A 23,105-nucleotide genomic window follows, 5' to 3' on the forward strand; every position below is an offset into this window, starting at 1 on the left:
GTTGGGTGTGTCTGACCAATAAAGAGCCAGAGTGTTGGTGTGTCTGACCAATAGAGAGCCAGAGTGTCTGACCAATAGAGAGCCAGAGTGTTGGTGTGTCTGACCAATAAAGAGCCAGAGTGTTGGTGTGTCTGACCAATAGAGAGCCAGAGTGTCTGACCAATAGAGAGCCAGAGTGTTGGTGTGTCTGACCAATAGAGAGCCAGAGTGTCTGACCAATAGAGAGCCAGAGTGTTGGTGTGTCTGACCAATAGAGAGCCAGAGTGTTGGTGTGTCTGACCAACAGAGAGCCAGAGTGTTGGTGTGTCTGACCAACAGAGAGCCAGAGTGTTGGTGTGTCTGACCAACAGAGAGCCAGAGTGTTGGTGTGTCTGACCAATAGAGAGCCAGAGTGTTGGTGTGTCTGACCAATAGAGAGCCAGAGTGTTGGTGTGTCTGACCAATAGAGAGCCAGAGTGTTGGTGTGTCTGACCAATAGAGAGCCAGAGTGTTGGTGTGTCTGACCAATAGAGAGCCAGAGTGTTGGTGTGTCTGACCAATAGAGAGCCAGAGTGTTGGTGTGTCTGACCAATAGAGAGCCAGAGTGTTGGTGTGTCTGACCAATAGAGAGCAGAGTGTTGGTGTGTCTGACCAATAGAGAGCCAGAGTGTTGGTGTGTCTGACCAATAGAGAGCCAGAGTGTTGGTGTGTCTGACCAATAGAGAGCCAGAGTGTTGGTGTGTCTGACCAATAGAGAGCCAGAGTGTTGGTGTGTCTGGCCAATAGAGAGCCAGAGTGTTGGTGTGTCTGACCAACAGAGAGCCAGAGTGTTGGTGTGTCTGAGTGTGGTATAGTGTCCGCTGAGCTCACTGTTATTGTAATGATTATCTGTTATTATCGTTAATCGCTGGCACATTATACAGTCAGTGTCGTATTACCCACAAGGAGGAAGATTCTCCGTTAAAATGGCTGCCTTGCTGGGCATAGCTAGACATTCAGAAATACTCTGTGTCTTCCCTTTCCATTGTGCAATCCTTCGCACTTAACCTATTCAATTCTCAGAGGAACTGGCAACCCTCTGGTTCTATTCACAGGCAGCTCTCACCTGAAATGAGAGTTAAAAGTGACATATTTGAAGACGTAAAAGGCAAAATCTGGAAACGTTACAGGGATAATGGGCCCCCACTCAGTAGCTGTGGAAGAGCTCCCCTGCTGCTGGAAGGTTGAGGCGCTAGTGATGTAGTTTACCTCAGGAGACCGTGAGGTATTTCTCAACACATTTATCCTTCGCCAAGGCACTGCAGAGGGGCTTTCAAGATTAAACAAGTTCAAGTTTATTTTTCTTTCCGTCAAATGAGCAATTGGGAACGCTTTGATGAATTAGATCATTTCAAACACTTTTGTGGGAAGAACTCTCATTGGGCACTGTGTGTGTGTGTGTGTGTGTGTGTGTGTGTGTGTGTGTGTGTGTGTGTGTGTGTGTGTGTGTGTGTGTGTGCGCGCGCGTCTTATGCGCAAGCATGAACATCTGTGTCTTAAGGGAAGGGGCTGTAGAATAATATTTATTCCCGTAGACATGGTCATTGAGGCAATTTCAGTAAAATTGGGGACAGGTTTCAGTTGCAATCCAAGAGGTTTCCTCTGGCCCCAATTCCCATAACTATTCCCGTAACTATGACTTCACACTTCAAGCAAAAAGCCCCAAGAAAGTGAAAAAGTAGTCCTCCTTTGTACCCACCGTATTAGTCCTCCTTTATACTAGGGATGCACGATATATCAGTGAACATATCAGAATTGGCCGATGTCTATTCTTATCCGTATTTTTTTGAAACTGCACTGTCGGTTAGGGGCTTGTAAGTGAGCATTTCACTGCAAGGTCTACACTTGTTGTATTCGGCGCATGTGGCTAATAAAATGTGATTTGACGTCTAGTTTAACGCCGATGTTAAAGGTACCTATATAATGTAGGTACTTGACGTAATAACGCCACGTAATATTTTGCGCTACACGTACAAGACAGCATTTCGAACCTAGTCCACACAATGCCTGCTGTGTGGATCGAGCAGTCAACAAGTCAAGCAGTCATTTGAAAGAGTAAGAACATTTCAGGGACACAACTCAAAGGCGAAATCCATTAACGGCAAGATAATGGAATTCATTGCCCTTGACAATCAACCGTTCTCTGTCGTGGGTGATGTTGGCTTTCGCCGACTGGTCGAGCACCGGTATACACAACCAAGTACACTATTTTTCAGATGTTGCCCTACCGGAGTTACACAGTGATAGCGTCACTGCTATTAGCTTCACGACATACATACTATGGAACGCAGTTATGGTCTTTGTGTGTCAAAAAAGAGACAGTAGCACTGTCAAAGCTGTACAAAAAAAAGTCTACAAACAAGCAAACACCGGCCACAAACGATATGTTTACAATACCGTGTTGGTAATAAAGCATAATTTGTTCGACCGCAACTTCTGTGGTAGCTAGTTTAAGATTGGTACCTAGCTAGCACCAATACAACCAGATTGAAAACAATGACCCGTAGAAACTGCAAGTCATTTTCATTATTCTTAGCAATGATTTAGGAATCCTTGTGAGTAAGTATTAGCTAGGTTGTCACTCGTTGTTCACCTATTGAAATTCAACTTCAGTTCATGAAAATAAATACGTAGCTAGCCAGCTACTTAACCCTGTTGCCCAAAGCTAAGGTTATAAGCAGCCAGCTAGCTTCATCTGGCTGGTGAGGCTGGACCGGACCGGGTTATGCGTTATGAAGCTAGCCACAATAAGGATCAGGCACAATAGCGGAATTTCCGGTTTGCCTTCAAAATAAAAGTATGTCATTGACAGTGATGCAAATTAATACAAATAGTAGAATTGTGCAATACTTTTATTATGAAGGCTAACCGCAAATTCCACTATTGTGGCTAATCCTTATTGTGGCTAGCTTCACATAGATGGGTCCGACAACTATTAATCAAATAAGAACGGTCTTATAAGTTAGGGTTATTTTAGATGATGACACCTAGCTATATAGTTAGCTAGCTATAGCTACTGAAACAGATTATGTCATGTTATTTGACACATCAAATGCTGTTATTTGACGTGTATATTTTTTGACACGCAAAGACCCAAACGGCGTTCCATAGAAATCCTGGTTGAGAATGAAACGACTGAACAAATGAACAACGAAACAGCACAATAAGTGAAAGAAATAGGTTTTGACTATGTTTTACTGGTAATGGGGACATACATAAATAAATAAATTTTAAATATCGGTTATCGGTATCGAATTTTTTGGCAATATTGGCCAAAAATGTAATATTGGTGCATCACTACTTTATACCCCACCGTATTAGTCCTCCTTAATACCCCACCGTATTAGTCCTCCTTTATACCCCACCGTATTAGTCCTCCTTTATGCCCCACCGTATTAGTCCTCCTTTATACCCCACCGTATTAGTCCTCCTTTATACCCCACCGTATTAGTCCTCCTTTATACCCCACCGTATTAGTCCTCCTTTATACCCCACCGTATTAGTCCTCCTTTATGCCCCACCGTATTAGTCCTCCTTAATACCCCACCGTATTAGTCCTCCTTTATACCCCACCGTATTAGTCCTCCTTTATGCCCCACCGTATTAGTCCTCCTTAATACCCCACCGTATTAGTCCTCCTTTATACCCCACCGTATTAGTCCTCCTTTACACCCCACCGTATTAGTCCTCCTTTATACCCCACCGTATTAGTCCTCCTTTACACCCCACCGTATTAGTCCTCCTTTACACCCCACCGTATTAGTAATCCTTAATACCCCACCGTATTAGTCCTCCTTTATACCCCACCGTATTAGTCCTCCTTTATACCCCACCGTATTAGTCCTCCTTTATACCCCACCGTATTAGTCCTCCTTTATACCCCACCGTATTAGTCCTCCTTTATACCCACCGTATTAGTCCTCCTTTATACCCCACCGTATTAGTCCTCCTTTATACCCCACCGTATTAGTCCTCCTTTATACCCCACCGTATTAGTCCTCCTTTACTCCTTTATACCCCACCGTATTAGTCCTCCTTTATACCCCACCGTATTAGTCCTCCTTTATACCCCACCGTATTAGTCCTCCTTTATACCCCACCGTATTAGTCCTCCTTTACACCCCACCGTATTAGTCCTCCTTTATACCCCACCGTATTAGTCCTCCTTTATACCCCACCGTATTAGTCCTCCTTTTATACCCACGTATAGTCCTCCTTCACCCACCGTATTAGTCCCTCCTTTATCACCCCACCGCATATTAGTCCTCCTTTACTCCTTTATACCCCACCGTATTAGTCCTCCTTTATACCCCACCGTATTAGTCCTCCCTTTATGCCCCACCGTATTAGTCCTCCTTTATACCCCACGATTAGTCATCCTTTACACCCCACCGTATTAGTCCTCCTTTAAACCCCACCGTATTAGTCCTCCTTTATTACCCCACCGTATAGTCCTCCTTTAAACCCCACGTATTAGTCCCTCCTTTACACCCCACCATATTAGTCCTCCTTTACACCCCACCATATTAGTCCTCCTTTATACCCCACCGTATTAGTCCTCCTTTATACCCACCGTATTAGTCCTCCTTTATACCCCACCGTATTAGTCCTCCTTTATACCCACCGTATTAGTCCTCCTTTATACCCACCGTATTAGTCCTCCTTTATACCCCACCGTATTAGTCCTCCTTTATACCCCACCGTATTAGTCCTCCTTTATACCCCACCGTATTAGTCCTCCTTTACGCCCCACCGTATTAGTCCTCCTTTATACCCCATCGTATTAGTCCTCCTTTATGCCCCACCGTATTAGTCCTCCTTTATACCCCACCGTATTAGTACTCCTTTACACCCCACCGTATTAGTCCTCCTTTATACCCCACCGTATTAGTCCTCCTTTACACCCCATCGTATTAGTCCTCCTTTATGCCCCACCGTATTAGTCCTTCATACCCCACCGTATTAGTCCTCCTTTATACCCACCGTATTAGTCCTTCATACCCCACCGTATTAGTCCTCCTTTATGCCCCACCGTATTAGTCCTTCATACCCCACCGTATTAGTCCTCCTTTATACCCACCGTATTAGTCCTTCATACCCCACCATATTAGTCCTCTTTTATACCCACGGTATTAGTCCTCCTTTATACCCACCGTATTAGTCCTCCTTATACCCCACCGTATTAGTCCTTCATACCCCACCGTATTAGTCCTCCTTTATGCCCACCGTATTAGTCCTCCTTTATACCCCACCGTATTAGTCCTCCTTTATACCCCACCGTATTAGTCCTCCTTTATACCCCACCGTATTAGTCCTCCTTTATACCCCACCGTATTAGTCCTCCTTTATACCCCACCGTATTAGTCCTCCTTTATACCCCACCGTATTAGTCCTTCATACCCCACCGTATTAGTCCTCCTTTATACCCACCGTATTAGTCCTCCTTTATACCCCACCGTATTAGTCCTCCTTTATACCCCACCGTATTAGTCATCTTCCCTCTTTAAAAAACAAACCGCCCCAATCATCGGCTGGGGGAGAGAGGTAACAATAGAGCTCACGTCAGAGAGGGAGATGAGAGAGCTCACGTCAGAGACGGGGAGGTGAGAGAGCTCACGTCAGAGAGGGAGGTGAGAGAGCTCACGTCAGAGAGGGAGGTGAGAGAGCTCACGTCAGAGAGGGAGGTGAGAGAGCTCACGTCAGAGAGGGAGGTGAGAGAGCTCACGTCAGAGAGGGAGGTGAGAGAGCTCACGTCAGAGAGGGAGGTGAGAGAGCTCACGTCCAGGAGGGGGAGGTGAAAATAGAGCTCACGTCTGGGAGGGGGAGGGGCAACCAAAATGATCTTGCCTGTGATCTGACTTCAGCTATTTGGGCTTAATCATAATTATTTAACCCTTTACAGTGATGGGAATTGGCCTCCATTGAATTGGCCTCCATTAAAATGTTTCTTACAGAAGAAATATGAAATACATATGCATAAGCATGGTAGGGACAGTTTGGAGATCATGGGAAAATTATTAGACCAAAGTTTACGACAACAGTTACCCTGACAAGACTGAATCTAAACATTACACTGTTGATTTTATGTGCATTTCACATTTAATGTACTTTTTGCCAGATTTGTCGATAACGAAACCTGAAAATACTCTGGATACATTGTGATAAGATAAAAAAATGACACGGGTTTGATTGAGAGGACTAACTGGAGACTCCAAGTGGTCACACACCTCTCCAAGGTGGACACAGTTCCTAAGTAATTTCAATGCTTTTTTATGACTCAAAGAAGAATATTCAACTATAAGATGCTTATTTGAGCTCTCCTAGCTGAGCGGTTGAGGAACTACAGCGAGCACAATGGTAGTTGTTTTGATCACAGCCCTGCATCACCGCCATCACACAATTACTTTTGTTGTATACTCAATCCAAAAACAGCCCATTATAAATCACAATCTGAATCAGGTGGGCATCGTTTTAAAAGTCAGTTCTATTGCCAACATGACTAGCTAAGTCATAAAATACGATGTTACAGAGTTAGGCTTTCACAATGCAATTCAGAGGAACAGATTGTAATTTTGATGAGCATATAAAGAGGTCATGAGTGAATTCAAGTGCCGTGTTCCGCAGTGAATTTATCACAATAGACAAACATCGTCTCATTCTGTTCAGAACAACCCAGGGTATGACTCCATGTCATCTGGTAACTGTATATCAAACAGGCTCATTCTGTTCAGAACAACTCAGGGTATGAAGCCATGTAACTGTACATCAAACAGGTTCATTCTGTTCAGAACGACCCAGGGTATGATACCATGTCATCTGGTAACTGTATATCAAACAGGCTCATTCTGTTCAGAACGACCCAGGGTATGACTCCATGTCATCTGGTAACTGTACATCAAACAGGCTCATTCTGTTCAGAACAACCCAGGGTATGAAGCCATGTAACTGTACATCAACCATAGTGATCATAAGCGTTGAACTATATATATATATTACTATATATTATCAGTTTTATGATATGGAAATGTGAAGTACACATTTGGATTCACGGGTGTTTGGTTTGTTTCTATGACATCAAAGCGGTATTTATTATAATCCTCAATGTCTCATCTTTCAAAATACATAGAGTCGCCTAATTTACAGCATTTCCCTCCCTCAGACAACAAAACACTTGCCAAAGTTGCCTAATTGGCAGGTGGGTTGGGGGCAACTGCTTGTCACACAGTGCTCAAGTTCAGAACGTCTTTCAGTCAAAACCAATACAGAGCTGTGAAGCGCAAAGCCTGAACTCTGGCGTCATTTATAGCAGGCTACTTACTGTACAGCCACTGCGTTCCAATTTTGGCGATTATCAGTGACCAAATAAATAAAAAACCATTTCCAACCTGTATACGGATACGAGTCTAAAGGGGCACATTTTCTCAGAGGAGTATATGGAATTGGTGTGTTATCCAGACATCAAACCTCTGATGGTGTCTTAGGACCTGTCGATTGGCATTTCTAAGGGGTGGAGATTTTTTAAATGAGGGGGTTGAAGGTGGGAACATTTGTACCACCACAACATTTATGGACAGAGGTTGCCTACACAAGGAATTTGTGTTGCAAAACAGAATTTCACTCCCCCCATATTTCAGGTGATATGTCAAAATTCTAACAGAAACAGATTGGTTCATATTCCCCAAAAAATCTAAATAAACCAAAATCAATTTAGAAATGGTACATCAAGAAGCTCTTCAACAAAGTGCCCCTGTACTTTTTAGAAACAGGGTGCTGAAATGAAAGATTCAGTCATCGGCAAAGCACATCCACTTCAACTCACTTAGCAAAGCATGTCCCGAGAACAGTGGTTCATTCAATTTTCATGGAGTTAAATGGAACTCTGCTTTTAGCAGCCAGAGGCTATGCATACTATTACATTCCTAAAGAAGGCTTTTAGCACAAATTGCATTTATAATAGGATATAAGTTCAAGACACAAACTTCTTCTTCTTTAACTTCTACTAATAGCTGTGTAGCACTGCATTTTGGGATAAATATATATATATTTTTTTCTTTTTTCCCCCTCCAACTCGGCCCAATCTGGGAAGACCAAGACAACAAGGACATTGTACACGATATCCCCAAGAAAAATGAAAAAAAACTACAACAAAAAGGGGTAGGACCAAGCCACTGGCAAGGTTAGTGCTGTGGAGAGGTTAGGTCCGTTTGAGGGCGCTAGTTAGGGGATTGCTAATGTCTTCATCACTCTAGGTCCTGGTAGACAGTAGGCTGAGGTCTCAAGCAACACAAAAGAAAATAGGCAGACATGCCATGGCCTTGTCCAGTCTAAGGGGATCGTCGCCATCATCACCATCATCATCATCATCAAACATTGTCTTCAGTGGTTGTGACAGCAAGCCACTGAGGATGGAGGAGGTCATTAGAACGGCGGGTGCAGGGGCACACTGGTGATGAGGTGGGGGCAGATAAAAAGGGACAGCCAGTTGTAGTACAAGCCGGAGAGGAGGGGGGAGGCCAACAAGAGAGAATAGACCTCCTCCCTTCCACACCCCTCTCCGCTCAGTAGGCGGGGCTGCCCTCTCCGCTCAGTAGGCGGGGCTGCCCTCTCCGCTCAGTAGGCGGGGCTGCCCTCTCCGCTCAGTAGGCGGGGCTGCCCTCTCCGCTCAGTAGGCGGGGCTGCCCTCTCCACTCAGTAGGCGGGGCTGCCCTCTCCACTCAGTAGGCGGGGCTGCCCTCTCCACTCAGTAGGCGGGGCTGCCCTCTCCACTCAGTAGGCGGGGCTGCCCTCTCCACTCAGTAGGCGGGGCTGCCCTCTCCACTCAGTAGGCGGGGCTGCCCTCTCCACTCAGTAGGCGGGACTGCTCTCTCCACTCAGTAGGTGGGCTGCTGTGTGCCGTCTTCTCTACTGTGCCTCCGTTGCTTCCCAATATGATCCCTTTCAGGCCTTTATCTCTGGCTGGGGGGGGGGGGGGGGGGGGGAGCGCCGGCCCCAACCGTGTCGCCTCATCTGTGTCCTGGCGTTGGAGAGGCGATCGGTTCCGTCTGACTTTTGTATTAAAACCTCAGTTGCTATCAGATCCCCAGGTGATCTGGGCATGACAAATTAAACACTGTATGGCAGCGCTATCAGAGATCACACCCTGATGGTTTTTCTGGAGGGGTGGGGGTGGGTTGTGGAAATGCTTTGTGTGAAGACAGCAACACATAAGGGGGGCATCCACAAATTCAAGTACACACACACACTTGTGCATGTACTCGCACACTCAAATATATGAAGCACACTACTTACTAACACATGCTACTTTCATTGTTTGGGTGCTTCACAATGGGGTTAATAGGATTTTCATAAACATGTAATAAAGCATCTACGCCCCACATACCAGAGCCTTTCTGAGAGCCTTTCCTCTTCTTCAGCGCCTTCTGCAGGATCTCCTTCATGGTCACCTTCAGGCTGTCCACTGGGATGAGAGAGAAACCATGGACAGCATTTCTGCAGGAAAAAAAACAGGAGAGAGAGAGAGAGAGAGAGAGAGACGGAAGGGGAGAGAGAGAGCGAGACGAGAGAGAGACAGACAGTGAGACGGAGGGGGAGAGAGAGACGGCGGGGGAGAGACAGCGGGACAGAGAGAGAGACAGAGGGACAGAGGGAGAGAGAGAGAGGGATGAGGGAGAGAGAGAGACAGAGGGAGGGAGAGAGAGAGAGAGGGAGAAAGAGAGAGAGGGAGGGAGAGAGGGAGAGACAGAGACAGAGGGGGAGAGAGAGAGAGAGACAGAGGGAGAGAGACGGAGGGGGAGAGAGAGAGGGACAGCGAGAGAGAGAGAGAGAGAGAGACAGAGAGAGAGAGAGAGTACAGAGGGAGAGAGACGGAGGGGGAGAGAGAGAGAGACAGAGGGGAGAGAGAGAGAGAGAGAGACGGAGAGAGACGGAGGGGGAGAGAGAGAAGGACAGAAAGAGTGAGACAGAGAGAGAGAGAGAGAGAGAGAGTACAGAGGGAGAGAGAAAGAGAGATATTAGTTATTTAAGTGAAGAAATAATACATCTGCAGACACAGTGACAACAAAGCGCCCGCCTCAGCAGAAGTGAAACAAATATCAGTAGGCTCTCTCTCCAGTTGACTCGGGGACACAAACACCTGATTCGTTATCCTAAAAGCGTCACGTCGCATTTATCGGATTGTTAGGGCCAATAGCACACTTATTTACTACCACCGCTTGGAACACTTCATTTTAGGCACTTTCAAAAGATAGGACCGCTATTTATGATGCCATTAAAGCAGGCGAGTGTGAAGCGGTCTCACAAAACAGTTTAGTCAAAAGAAAGCCCTTGTTCTATTGGATAAGGGCTCTGCAGATTTGTTTTTCCGCTATCCATCAATCATGCAGATGTCGTGTCATAACCCAATAACACATGAGGGTATGACGTCATAACAATCACAGTAGTAAATTCAGGAAGGTTAACGTGCTACTGGTTCTGAGTGAATCGGGAATGCGTCACCTCCCTTAAAAGTAAATGATGATGTGGAAACGATGGAAGGATTTAAAGTAGTATAAAGTCAGCATAAAACAAGTGCGCAAAGCTAGACCAACAAAATGGATTACGGAAAACAACTAGACAACATTAAGGCTCCCGAGTGGCGCAGCGGTTTTAAGGCACTGCATCTCACTGCTAGAGGCGTCAGTGCAGACGCTGGTTCGATCCTGGTCTGTATCACAACCAGTTGTTATTGGGAGTCTCATAGGGCGGAGCACAATTGGCCCAGCGTTGTCCGGGTTCGGGTTTGGCCAGGGTAGGCCATCATTGTAAAATAAGAATGTGTTATGTATTTCATACATTTTTTTTTTTTACCCTTTTTCCTCCCCAATACAGTCTTGTCCCATCGCTGCAACTCCCATTCGGACTCGGGCGAAGGTCGAGAGCCGTGCGTCCTCCGAAACACGATCCCGCCAAGCCGCACTGCTTCTTGACACAATGCCTGCTTAACCAGGGAGCCAGCCTCACCAATGTGTCGGAGGAAGAACCGTACAACTGGCGACCATGCGCCCATCCCGCCACAGCGTGGATGCACCCGGCCCGCCACAGGAGTCGCTAGAGCGCGATGGGAGAAGGACATCCCGGCTGGCCAAACCCTGCCCTAAACCGGACGACGCTGGGCCAATTGTGCGCTGCCCCATGGGTCTCCGGGTCGCGGCCAGCTGCGATAGAGCCTAGACTCGAACCAAGATCTCTAGTGGCACAGCTAGCACTGCGATACAATGCCTTAGACCATTGCACCACTCGGGAGGCCCTAATAATGTGTTCTTAACTGACTTGCCTAGTTAAACAAAGGTGAAATAAATAAAAGTCCTCTGTCCTGGTTTCAGTCAGGTCTAGACAGAACAGTCCATCCGTCCTGGATTTAGTCAGGTCTAGAGAGAACAGTCCACCGTCCTGGTTTCAGTCAGGTCTAGACAGAACAGTCCATCCGTCCTGGATTTAGTCAGGTCTAGAGAGAACAGTCCACCGTCCTGGTTTCAGTCAGGTCTAGACAGAACAGTCCATCCGCCCTGGATTCAGTCAGGTCTGGAGAGAACAGTCCATCCGCCCTGGATTCAGTCAGGTCTGGAGAGAACAGTCCAGCCGTCCAGGTTGCAGACAGAACAGTCCACCGTCCTGGATTCAGTCAGGTCTAGACAGAACAGTCCATCCGTCCTGGATTTAGTCAGGTCTAGAGAGAACAGTCCACCGTCCTGGTTTCAGTCAGGTCTAGACAGAACAGTCCATCCGTCCTGGAATTAGTCAGGTCTAGAGAGAACAGTCCAGCCGTCCAGGTTGCAGACAGAACAGTCCACCGTCCTGGTTTCAGTCAGGTCTGGAGAGAATTGTCCTCCGTCCTGGTTTCAGTCAGGTCTGGAGAGAACAGTCCACCGTCCTGGTTTCAGTCAGGTCTGGAGAGAACAGTCCTCCGTCCTGGTTTCAGTCAGGTCTGGAGAGAACAGTCCTCCGTCCTGGTTTCAGTCAGGTCTGGAGAGATGTGTCCATCCGTACTGGTTTCAGTCAGGTCGAGACAGAACAGTCCATCAGTCCTGAATGCAGTCAGGTCTGGAGAGAACAGTCCCCTGTTCTGGTTTTAGTCAGGTCTGGAGAGAACAGTCCCCTGTTCTGGTTTCAGTCAGGTCTGGAGAGAACAGTCCCCTGTTCTGGTTTCAGTCAGGTCTGGAGAGAACAGTCCCCTGTTCTGGTTTCAGTCAGGTCTGGACAGAACAGTCCCCTGTTATCTGCCTGGGCCTGCTCTCTTCCTAAGGTTGAGCCTTCCAACTCCAGCAACTGGCTGGCTGTCCTTGGTTGTGTGGTCAGAGGTCTTGTTGCTGACCACAGTCCAGCCTTCAGGTCAGTCTGGGAGTCTCCCCTTCTCACCTTGTCCATGTCATCTTATTTACTGTGATTTAATTAATTATTATTATTATTATTTTTAACTCTGAGGCGATTGATACATAGGGTCCTTGACGAACCTCACCTCACAGGGATGGGGCCAGGCCCAGAGTGGCGCATACTGAACCCTCACAGCACCATGTACTGAGACAAGAGACCCATTCCTATTCACGCCGCCCCCCCCTGCCCCTCCCTGAAGTGTGGAACCATTCATTCCCTTCACACTCTGTAGATAGGGCTCAGCATCCCTCACACTGCTTTACTCCTCAACCAGGGCAATGATCCAGAGCCAAGCTTGAAGCTTGGGTTTAGCCTAGCTACCAGATGAATTGCTTAAAGGGCCCAGCTAGCCTAGCCACCAGACGTAGCGCTTAAAGGGCCCAGCTAGCATAGCCACCAGACGTAGCGTTTAAAGGGCCCAGCTAGCCTAGCCACCAGACGTAGCGCTTAAAGGGCCCAGCTAGCCTAGCCACCAGACGTAGCGCTTAAAGGGCCCAGCTAGCCTAGCCACCAGACGTAGCGTTTAAAGGGCCCAGCTAGCCTAGCCACCAGACGTAGCGCTTAAAGAGCCCAGCTAGCCTAGCCACCAGACGTAGCGCTTAAAGGGCCCAGCTAGCCTAGCCACCAGACGTAGCGCTTAAAGAGCCCAGCTAGCCTAGCCAGCCAAGCCACCTGATGAAGCGCTTAAAGGGCCCAGTTTTTTTTATTTTACCTTTATTTAACCAGGTAGGCAAGTTGAGAACAAGTTCTCATTTACAATTGTGACCTGGCCAAGATAAAGCAAAGCAGTTTGACACATACAACAACACAGAGTTACACATGGAGTAAAACAAACATACAGTCAATAATATAGTAGAAAAATAAGTCTATATACAAAGTGAGCAAATGAGGTGAGATAAGGGAGGTAAAGGCAAAAAAAGGCCATGGTGGCGAAGTAAATACAACATAGCAAGTAAAACACTGGAATGGTAGATTTGCAGTGGAAGAAAGTGCAAAGTAGAAATATAAATAATGGCATGCAAAGGAGCAAAATAAATAAATACAGTAAGGGAAGAGGTAGTTGTTTGGGCTAAATTATAGATGGGCTATGTAGAGGTGCAGTAATCTCTGAGCTGCTCTGACAGCTGGTGCTTAAAGCTAGTGAGGGAGATAAGTGTTTCCAGTTTTAGAGATTTTTGTAGTTCGTTCCAGTCATTGGCAGCAGAGAACTGGAAGGAGAGGCGCCCGAAGGAGGAATTGGCTTTGGGGGTGACCAGAGAGATATACCTGCTGGAGCGCGTGCTACAGGTGAGTGCTGCTATGGTGACCAGCGAGCTGAGATGAGGGGAAATTTACCTAGCAGGGTCTTGTAGATGACCTGGAGCCAGTGGGTTTGGCGACGAGCATGAAGCGAGGGCCAGCCAACGAGAGCGTACAGGTCGCAGTGGTGGGTAGTATATGGGGCTTTGGTGACAAAACGGATGGCACTGTGATAGACTGCATCCAATTTATTGAGTAGGGTATTGGAGGCTATTTTGTAAATGACATCGCCGAAGTCGAGGATTGGTAGGATGGTCAGTTTTACCAGGGTATGTTTGGCAGCATGAGTGAAAGATGATTTGTTGCGAAATAGGAAGCCAATTCTAGATTTAACTTTGGATTGGAGATGTTTGATGTGAGTCTGGAAGGAGAGTTTACAGTCTAACCAGACACCTAGGTATTTGTAGTTGTCCACATATTCTAAGTCAGAACCGTCCAGCGTAGTGATGCTGGACGGGCGGGCAGGTGCAGGCAGCGATAGGTTGAAGAACATGCATTTAGTTTTACTAATATTTAAGAGCAGTTGGAGGCCACGGAAGGAGAGTTGTATAGCATTGAAGCTCGTCTGGGGGTTAGTTAACACAGTGTCCAAAGAAGGGCCAGAAGTATACAGAATGGTGTCGTCTGCATAGAGGTGGATCAGAGACTCACCAGCAGCAAGAGCGACATCATTGATGTATACAGAGAAAAACGTTAGCCTAGCCTAGCCACCAGACGTAGGGCTTAAAGGGCCCAGCTAGCCTAGCCTAGCCACCAGACGAAGCGCTTAAAGGGCCCAGCTAGCCTAGCCACCAGACGAAGCGCTTAAAGGGCCCAGCTAGCCTAGCCACCAGACGAAGCGCTTAAAGGGCCCAGCTAGCCTAGCCACCAGATCAAATAAAATTTTACTTGTCACATGCACCGAATATGGAGCGCTTACAGGGCCCAGCTAGCCTAGCCTAGCCACAACTAACATGGGGTGAACAACTGCAGCAATTGTTCTCAATCCAATAGCATAGACAGTGAGACTTGTTTACATAAGACAACACTTTGCTCATTGTTTAACTACAGAAATATTGCACCAAACACCTTTTTAGATGTAAAATTGATCAACTAAAACATCCTCAGCAAAAACATCAATAAATGACAGATTATTATCTTATTTTAGATTAATTCTGGGGATTTTAAGAAGTGAAAATCGGCTCATGGGGTACAAACATCATTAACCAAATGCTGACTCAGTCAGGAAACACACTTCCAAGACTGAAATCTCATATTTCTAATGAGCAACAGAAAAACAGACGTGCCAATCAGCGTGTTCTGTGGCTCTTTAAAAAGGTCCAGCTAGTCTAGCCATCAGACAGAGCGCTTAAAGAGGCCCTATAGGGGAATCAGTGGATAAAAAGCAGGCGTTTTGGGCCCAGGCCCAATGGTAATATACAGGAGTGCATGTCTGTAAAGCAGAACCAGGGGGGCTCTGTGATTTAGGCTATAACACACAGACACACACACACACACATTTACCAACACATACACTTTAACACTTGTATACACAAACAAGGACACAGGAAGACACACACACACAGCCCGAGTCTCTGGCCATCATCGACTGCCAACTTCTCCCTGGCAGAGGCAGCCTCTCCAAACCCGATTAGCAATTAAAATGAATAGGAGCTCCTTAAAAAGCTCTCTCCGATAAATTAACACAACAAACTGATTAGAGTACAGTCCCTGGGCACAACACAGGAAAAACATGCTTCAACTGGGGGCAAACTGCTCTAACTGGGGGCGCCAGAGGAGATGGCAGCCGTTTTACAGGCTCTTAACCAATTGTGCTAATGTGTGTTTTTTTCGCGTTATTTGTAAAATATTTTGTGCATAATGTTTCTGCCACCATCTCTTATGACATAAAATAGCTTCTGGATATCAGGACAGCGATTAATCATCCTGTACCGGACAAAGATTTTATTCTTTAACGAGTCCGACACGCAGGATTTACTTCAGACACCCGACAAGGCCCTCATCCCCGTCATTTACAGGAGAAAGAGATGGAGATATCGGGGAAGTAGTTCGGGGTGCCTTGTATGGATCCAACAGAGAGTTGGTAATCTGCCACTACCATCAGTCCTATTACCCAACGTACAATCATTGGATAACAAAATAGATGAGCTATGATCACGAATATCCTACCAATGGGACATTAAAAACTTTGTGGCTGAATGACGATATGGATAACATACAGCTGTTGGGGTTTACGCTGCATCAGCAAGATAGAACAGCTTCCTCCGGTAAGACAAGGGGTGGTGGTCTGTGTATATTTGTAAACAACAGCTGGTGCATGAAATCTAGTATTAAGGAAGTCTTGAGGTTTTGCTCGCCTGAGGTAGAGTATTTCATGATAAGCTGTAGACCACACTATCTACCAAGAGAGTTTTCATCTATATTCATCGTAGCCGTCTATTTACCACCACAAACCGATGCTGGCACAAAGTCCGCACTCAATGAGCTGTATAAGGCCATAAGCAAACAGGAAAAACTCTCATCCAGAAGCGGCGCTCCTAGTGGCTGGGAATGTTAATGCAGGGAAACTTAAATCCGTTTTACCTCATTTCTTCCAGCATGTTAAATGTGCAACCAGAAGAGAAAAATAAAAAAAATAAAAAACTCTAGACCACCTTTACTACACACACAGAGACGCGTACAAAGCTCTCCCTCGCCCTCCATTTCACAAATCTGAACGTAATTCTATCCTCCTGATTCCTGCTTACAAGCAAAAATTCAAGCAGGAAGCAGCATTGACTTGGACTTTAAAAAAAGTGGTCAAATTAAGATGCTAAACTACAAGACTGTTTTGCTAGCACAGACTGGAATATGTTCCGGGATTCTTCCGATGGCATTGAGGAGTACACCACATCAGTCACTGGCTTCATCAATACATTGATGACATCATCCCTACAGTGTCTGCACATACATAACCCAAACCAGAAGCCATGGATTACATGCAACATCCACACTGAGCTAAGGGTAGAGCTGCCGCTTTCAAGGAGCGGGACTCTAACCTGGACGCTTATAAGAAATCCTGCTATGCCCTCAGACGAACTATCAAACAGGCAAAACGTCAATACAGGACTAAGATCGAATCGTACTACACCGGCTCTGACGCTCGTCGGATGTGGCAGGGCTTGCAAACCATTAGAGACTACAAAGGGAAGCACAACCGCGAGCAGCCCAGTGTCACAAGCCTACCAGACGAGCTAAACTACTTATGTGCTCGCTTCGAGGTAAGCAACACTGAAGCATGCATGAGAGCATCAGCTGTTCCGGACGACTGCGTGATCACGCTCTCCGTAGCCAATGTAAGACCTTAAGACAGGTTAACATTTGTATTTATTATGGATCCCCACTACTCTTTCTGGGGTCCAGCAGAATTAAGGCAGTTTATACAATTTTAAAAACATTACAGTACATTCACAACACACTGTGCCCCCTCAGGCCCCTACTCCACCACTACCACATATCTACAGTACTAAATCCCTGTGTATGTATAGTGTGTATGTATGCATGTGTCTGTGCCAATGTTTGTGTTGCTTCACAGTCCCCACTGTTCCATAAGATGTTTTTTAATCTGTTTTTTTTAAATCTAATTTTACTGCTTCCGTCAGTTACTTGATGTGGAATAGAGTTCCATGTAGTCATGGCTCTATATAGTACTGTGTACCTCCCATAGTCTGTTCTGGACTTGGGGACTGTGAAGAGACCTCTGGTGGCATGTCTTGTGGGGTATGCATGGGTGTCCGAGCTGTGTGCCAGTAGTTTAGACAGACCCCTTGTGGCATGTCTTGTGGGGTATGCATGGGGTGTCTGAGCTGTGTGCCAGTAGTTTAGACAGACAGCTCGGTGCTTTCAACATATCAATACCTCTCATAAATAAAAGTAGTGATGAAGTCAATCTCTCCTCCACTTTGAGCCAGGAGAGATTGACATAAATATTATTAATATTAGCTCTCTGTGTACATCCAAGGACCAGCTGTGCTGCCCTGTTCTGAGCCAATTGCAATTTTCCTAAGTCCTTTTTTGTGGCACCTGACCACACGACTGAACAGTAGTCCAGGTGCGACAAAACTAGGGCCTGTAGGACCTGCTTTGTTGATAGAGTTGATAAGAAGGCAGAGTATCGCTTTATTATAAACAGACTTCTCCCTTCTTAGCTACTACTGCATCAATATGTTTTGACCATGACAGTTTACAATCTAGGGTTACTCCAAGCAGTTTAGTCATCTCAACTTGCTCAATTTCCACATTATTTATTAAAATATTTAGTTGAGGTTTAGGGTTTAGTGAGTGTTTTGTTCCAAATACAATGCTTTTAGTTTTAGAAATATTTAGGGCTAACTTATGCCTTGCCACCCACTCTGAAACTAACTGCAGCTCTTTGTTAAGTGTTGCAGTCATTTCAGTCGCTGTAGTAGCTGACGTGCATAGTGTTGAGTCATCCGCATACATAGACACTCTGGCTTTACTCAAAGTCAGCAGCATGTCGTTAGTAAAAATTGAAAAAAGGGGCCCAAACAGCTACCCTGGAGAATTCCTGATTCTAACTGGGTTATATTTGAGAGGCTTCCATAAAGAACACCCTCTGTGTTCTGTTAGACAAGTAACTCTTTATCCACATTATAGCAGGGGGTGTAAAGCCATAACACACGTTTCTCCAGCAGTAGACTATGATCGATAATGTCAAAAGCTGCACTGAAGTCTAACAAGATAGCCCCCACAATCATTTCATCATCAATTTCTCTCAGCCAATCATCAGTCTTTGTGTAAGTGCTGTGCTTGTGTGATGTGCTTGTCACAAGGCCGCGGGGCCAGACGGATTACCAGGACGTCTACTCCGAGCACACGCTGACCAACTGGCAAGTGTCTTCACTGACATTTTCAACCTGTCCCTGACTGAGTCTGTAATACCAACATAGTCCCTGTGCCCAAGAACACTAAGGTAACCTGCCTAAATGACTACCGACCCGTAGCACTCACGTCTGTAGCCATGAAGTGCTTTGAAAGGCTGGTCATGGCTCACATCAGCACCATTATCCCAGAAACCCTAGACCCACTCCAATTTGCATAGCGCCACAGCAGATCCACAGATTATGCAATCTCTATTGCACTCCACACTGCCCTTTCCCACCTGAACAAAAGGAACACCAACGTGAGAATGCTATTCATTGACTACAGCTTAGCGTTCAACACTACAGTGCCTTCAAAGCTCATCACTAAGCTAAGGACACTGGGACTAAACACCTCCCTCCGCAACTGGATCCTAGACTTCCTGACGGCCGCCACCCAGGTGGTAAGGGTAGGTAACAACATCACCAACAAACTATCATGGTCCAAACACACCAAGACAGTCGTGAAGAGGGCACGACAAAGCCTATTCCCCCTCAAAAGTTGGCACAAGTCCTCATATCCTCAAAAAGTTCTACAGCTGTACCATTGAGAGCATCCTGACTGGTTGCATCACTGCCTGGTATGGCAACTGCTCGGCTTCCGACCGCAAGGCACTGGAGAGGGTAGTGCATACGCCCAGTACATCACTGGGGCCAAGCTTCCTGCTATCCAGGACCTCTATACCTATAAGGCATTAAATGGGTTTGCGTCTACCAATCTCTCCGATTTGGTCCTGCCGTACATACCTACACGTACGCTACAGTCACAAGACGCAGGCCTCCTTATTGTCCCTTGAATTTCTAAGCAAACAGCTGGAGGCAGGGCTTTCTCCTATTGAGCTCCATTTTTGTGGAATGGTCTGCCAATCAATGTGAGAGACGCAGACCTGGTCTCGACCTTTAAGTCTTTATTGAAGACTCATCTCTTCAGTAGGTCCTACGATTGAGTGTGTAGGGGGGTAAACTGCTCCAACTGGGGGGTAAACTGCTCCGACTGGGGGGTAAACTGCTCCGACTGGGGGGTAAACTGCTCCGACTGGGGGGTAAACTGCTCCGACTGGGGGGTAAACTGCTCCAACTGATCCAACTGGGGGTAAACTGCTCCAACTGGGGGATAAACTGCTCCAACTGGGGGATAAACTGCTCCAACTGGGGGATAAACTGCTCCAACTGGGGGATAAACTGCTCCAACTGGGGGATAAACTGCTCCAACAGGGGGTTAAACTGCTCCAACAGGGGGGTAAACTGCTGCAACTGGGGTAAACTGCTGCAACTGGGGGTTAAAACTGCTCCAACTGGGGGTTGAACTGCTCCAACTGGGGGTTGAACTGCTCCAACTGGGGGTTAAACTGCTCCAACTGGGGGTTAAACTGCTCCAACTGGGGGTTAAACTGCTCCAACTGGGGGTTAAACTGCTCCCACTGGGGGTTAAACTGCTCCAACTGGGGGTTAAACTGCTCCAACTGGGGGGTTAAACTGCTCCAACTGGGGGTTAAACTGCTCCAACTGGGGGGTTAAACTGCTCCAACTGGGGGGTTAAACTGCTCCAACTGGGGGGTTAAACTGCTCCAACTGGGGGTTAAACTGCTCCAACTGGGGGTTAAACTGCTCCAACTGGGGGTTAAACTGCTCCAACTGGGGGTTAAACTGCTCCAACTGGGGGTTAAACTGCTCCAACTGGGGGTTAAACTGCTCCAACTGGGGGGTAAACTGCTCCAACTGGGGGTAAACTGCTCCAACTGGGGGGTAAACTGCTCCAACTGGGGGGGTAAACTGCTCCAACTGGGGGGGTAAACTGCTCCAACTGGGGGGGTAAACTGCTCCAACTGGGGGGATAAACTGCTCCAACTGGGGGGATAAACTGCTCCAACTGGGGGGATAAACTGCTCCAACTGGGGGGATAAACTGCTCCAACTGGGGGGGTAAACTGCTCCAACTGGGGGGTAAACTGCTCCAACTGGGGGGTAAACTGCTCCAACTGGGGGGTAAACTGCTCCAACTGGGGGGGTAAACTGCTCCAACTGGGGGGGTAAACTGCTCCAACTGGGGGGGTAAACTGCTCCAACTGGGGAGGTAAACTGCTCCAACTGGGGAGGTAAACTGCTCCAACTGGGGAGGTAAACTGCTCCAACTGGGGTACCTGGGGGATAAACTGCTCCAACTGGGGGGATAAACTGCTCCAACTGGGAGATAAACTGCTCCAACTGGGAGATAAACTGCTCCAACTGGGGGATAAACTGCTCCAACTGGGGGATAAACTGCTCCAACTGGGGGATAAACTGCTCCAACTGGGAGGTAAACTGCTCCAACTGGGGGTTAAACTGCTCCAACTGGGGGTTAAACTGCTCCAACTGGGGGGTAAACTGCTCCAACTGGGGGAGAAACTGCTCCAACTGGGGGGTTAAACTGCTCCAACTGGGGGTTAAACTGCTCCAACTGGGGGTTAAACTGCTCCAACTGGGGGTTAAACTGCTCCAACTGGGGGTTAAACTGCTCCAACTGGGGGTTAAACTGCTCCAACTGGGGGGTAAACTGCTCCAACTGGGGGTAAACTGCTCCAACTGGGGGGGTAAACTGCTCCAACTGGGGGGGTAAACTGCTCCAACTGGGGGGGTAAACTGCTCCAACTGGGGGGTAAACTGCTCCAACTGGGGGGATAAACTGCTCCAACTGGGGGGATAAACTGCTCCAACTGGGGGGATAAACTGCTCCAACTGGGGGGATAAACTGCTCCAACTGGGGGGTAAACTGCTCCAACTGGGGGGTAAACTGCTCCAACTGGGGGGTAAACTGCTCCAACTGGGGGGTAAACTGCTCCAACTGGGGGGTAAACTGCTCCAACTGGGGGGGGTAAACTGCTCCAACTGGGGGGGGTAAACTGCTCCAACTGGGGGGGTAAACTGCTCCAACTGGGGAGGTAAACTGCTCCAACTGGGGAGGTAAACTGCTCCAACTGGGGAGGTAAACTGCTCCAACTGGGGAGGTAAACTGCTCCAACTGGGGGGATAAACTGCTCCAACTGGGGGGATAAACTGCTCCAACTGGGAGATAAACTGCTCCAACTGGGAGATAAACTGCTCCAACTGGGGGATAAACTGCTCCAACTGGGGGATAAACTGCTCCAACTGGGGGATAAACTGCTCCAACTGGGAGGTAAACTGCTCCAACTGGGGGTTAAACTGCTCCAACTGGGGGTTAAACTGCTCCAACTGGGGGGTAAACTGCTCCAACTGGGGGATAAACTGCTCCAACTGGGGGGTTAAACTGCTCCAACTGGGGGTTAAACTGCTCCAACTGGGGGGTTAAACTGCTCCAACTGGGGGTTAAACTGCTCCAACTGGGGGTTAAACTGCTCCAACTGGGGGTTAAACTGCTCCAACTGGGGGTTAAACTGCTCCAACTGGGGGGTAAACTGCTCCAACTGGGGGTAAACTGCTCCAACTGGGGGGGTAAACTGCTCCAACTGGGGGGGTAAACTGCTCCAACTGGGGGGGTAAACTGCTCCAACTGGGGGGGTAAACTGCTCCAACTGGGGGGTAAACTGCTCCAACTGGGGGGATAAACTGCTCCAACTGGGGGGATAAACTGCTCCAACTGGGGGGATAAACTGCTCCAACTGGGGGGTAAACTGCTCCAACTGGGGGGTAAACTGCTCCAACTGGGGGGTAAACTGCTCCAACTGGGGGGGGTAAACTGCTCCAACTGGGGGTGGTAAACTGCTCCAACTGGGGGGGTAAACTGCTCCAACTGGGGGGGTAAACTGCTCCAACTGGGGGGGTAAACTGCTCCAACTGGGGAGGTAAACTGCTCCAACTGGGGAGGTAAACTGCTCCAACTGGGGAGGTAAACTGCTCCAACTGGGGAGGTAAACTGCTCCAACTGGGGGGATAAACTGCTCCAACTGGGGGGATAAACTGCTCCAACTGGGAGATAAACTGCTCCAACTGGGAGATAAACTGCTCCAACTGGGGGATAAACTGCTCCAACTGGGGGATAAACTGCTCCAACTGGGGGATAAACTGCTCCAACTGGGAGGTAAACTGCTCCAACTGGGGGGTAAACTGCTCCAACTGGGGGTTAAACTGCTCCAACTGGGGGGTAAACTGCTCCAACTGGGGGATAAACTGCTCCAACTGGGGGATAAACTGCTCCAACTGGGGGATAAACTGCTCCAACTGGGGGATAAACTGCTCCAACTGGGGGATAAACTGCTCCAATTGGGGGATAAACTGCTCCAACTGGGGGATAAACTGCTCCAACTGGGGGATAAACTGCTCCAACTGGGGGGTAAACTGCTCCAACTGGGGGTTAAACTGGACATCAGTATTGTTGAGAATGAGGAGGCTAGAGCTAATCTTGGATTGGTTAATCTCGATTTCAAAACATCCATTCAAAATGTATAGAAGTTTTCAAAGGCAAGTTCGATGCTATCCTCTTTAACAGTTGATGAAATGAACATTA

At 47.4% G+C, this 23,105-nt stretch overlaps 1 protein-coding gene across 1 annotated transcript in view; it reads right to left on the reverse strand.

The window, feature by feature from the left end:
• The window catches only part of mapkap1 (MAPK associated protein 1), a 108,444-nt gene that overhangs the window by 42,247 nt on the left and 43,092 nt on the right, over positions 1-23,105 (reverse strand). The window contains exon 7 of the mRNA XM_029710482.1: positions 9,398-9,507. Coding sequence (XP_029566342.1) covers positions 9,398-9,507 — 110 coding nt within the window. The remainder of the gene's footprint in view (positions 1-9,397; positions 9,508-23,105) is intronic.

This window comes from Salmo trutta, chromosome 23 (genome assembly GCF_901001165.1).
Source record: "Salmo trutta chromosome 23, fSalTru1.1, whole genome shotgun sequence".
NCBI classification, from domain to species: Eukaryota; Metazoa; Chordata; class Actinopteri; order Salmoniformes; family Salmonidae; genus Salmo; species Salmo trutta.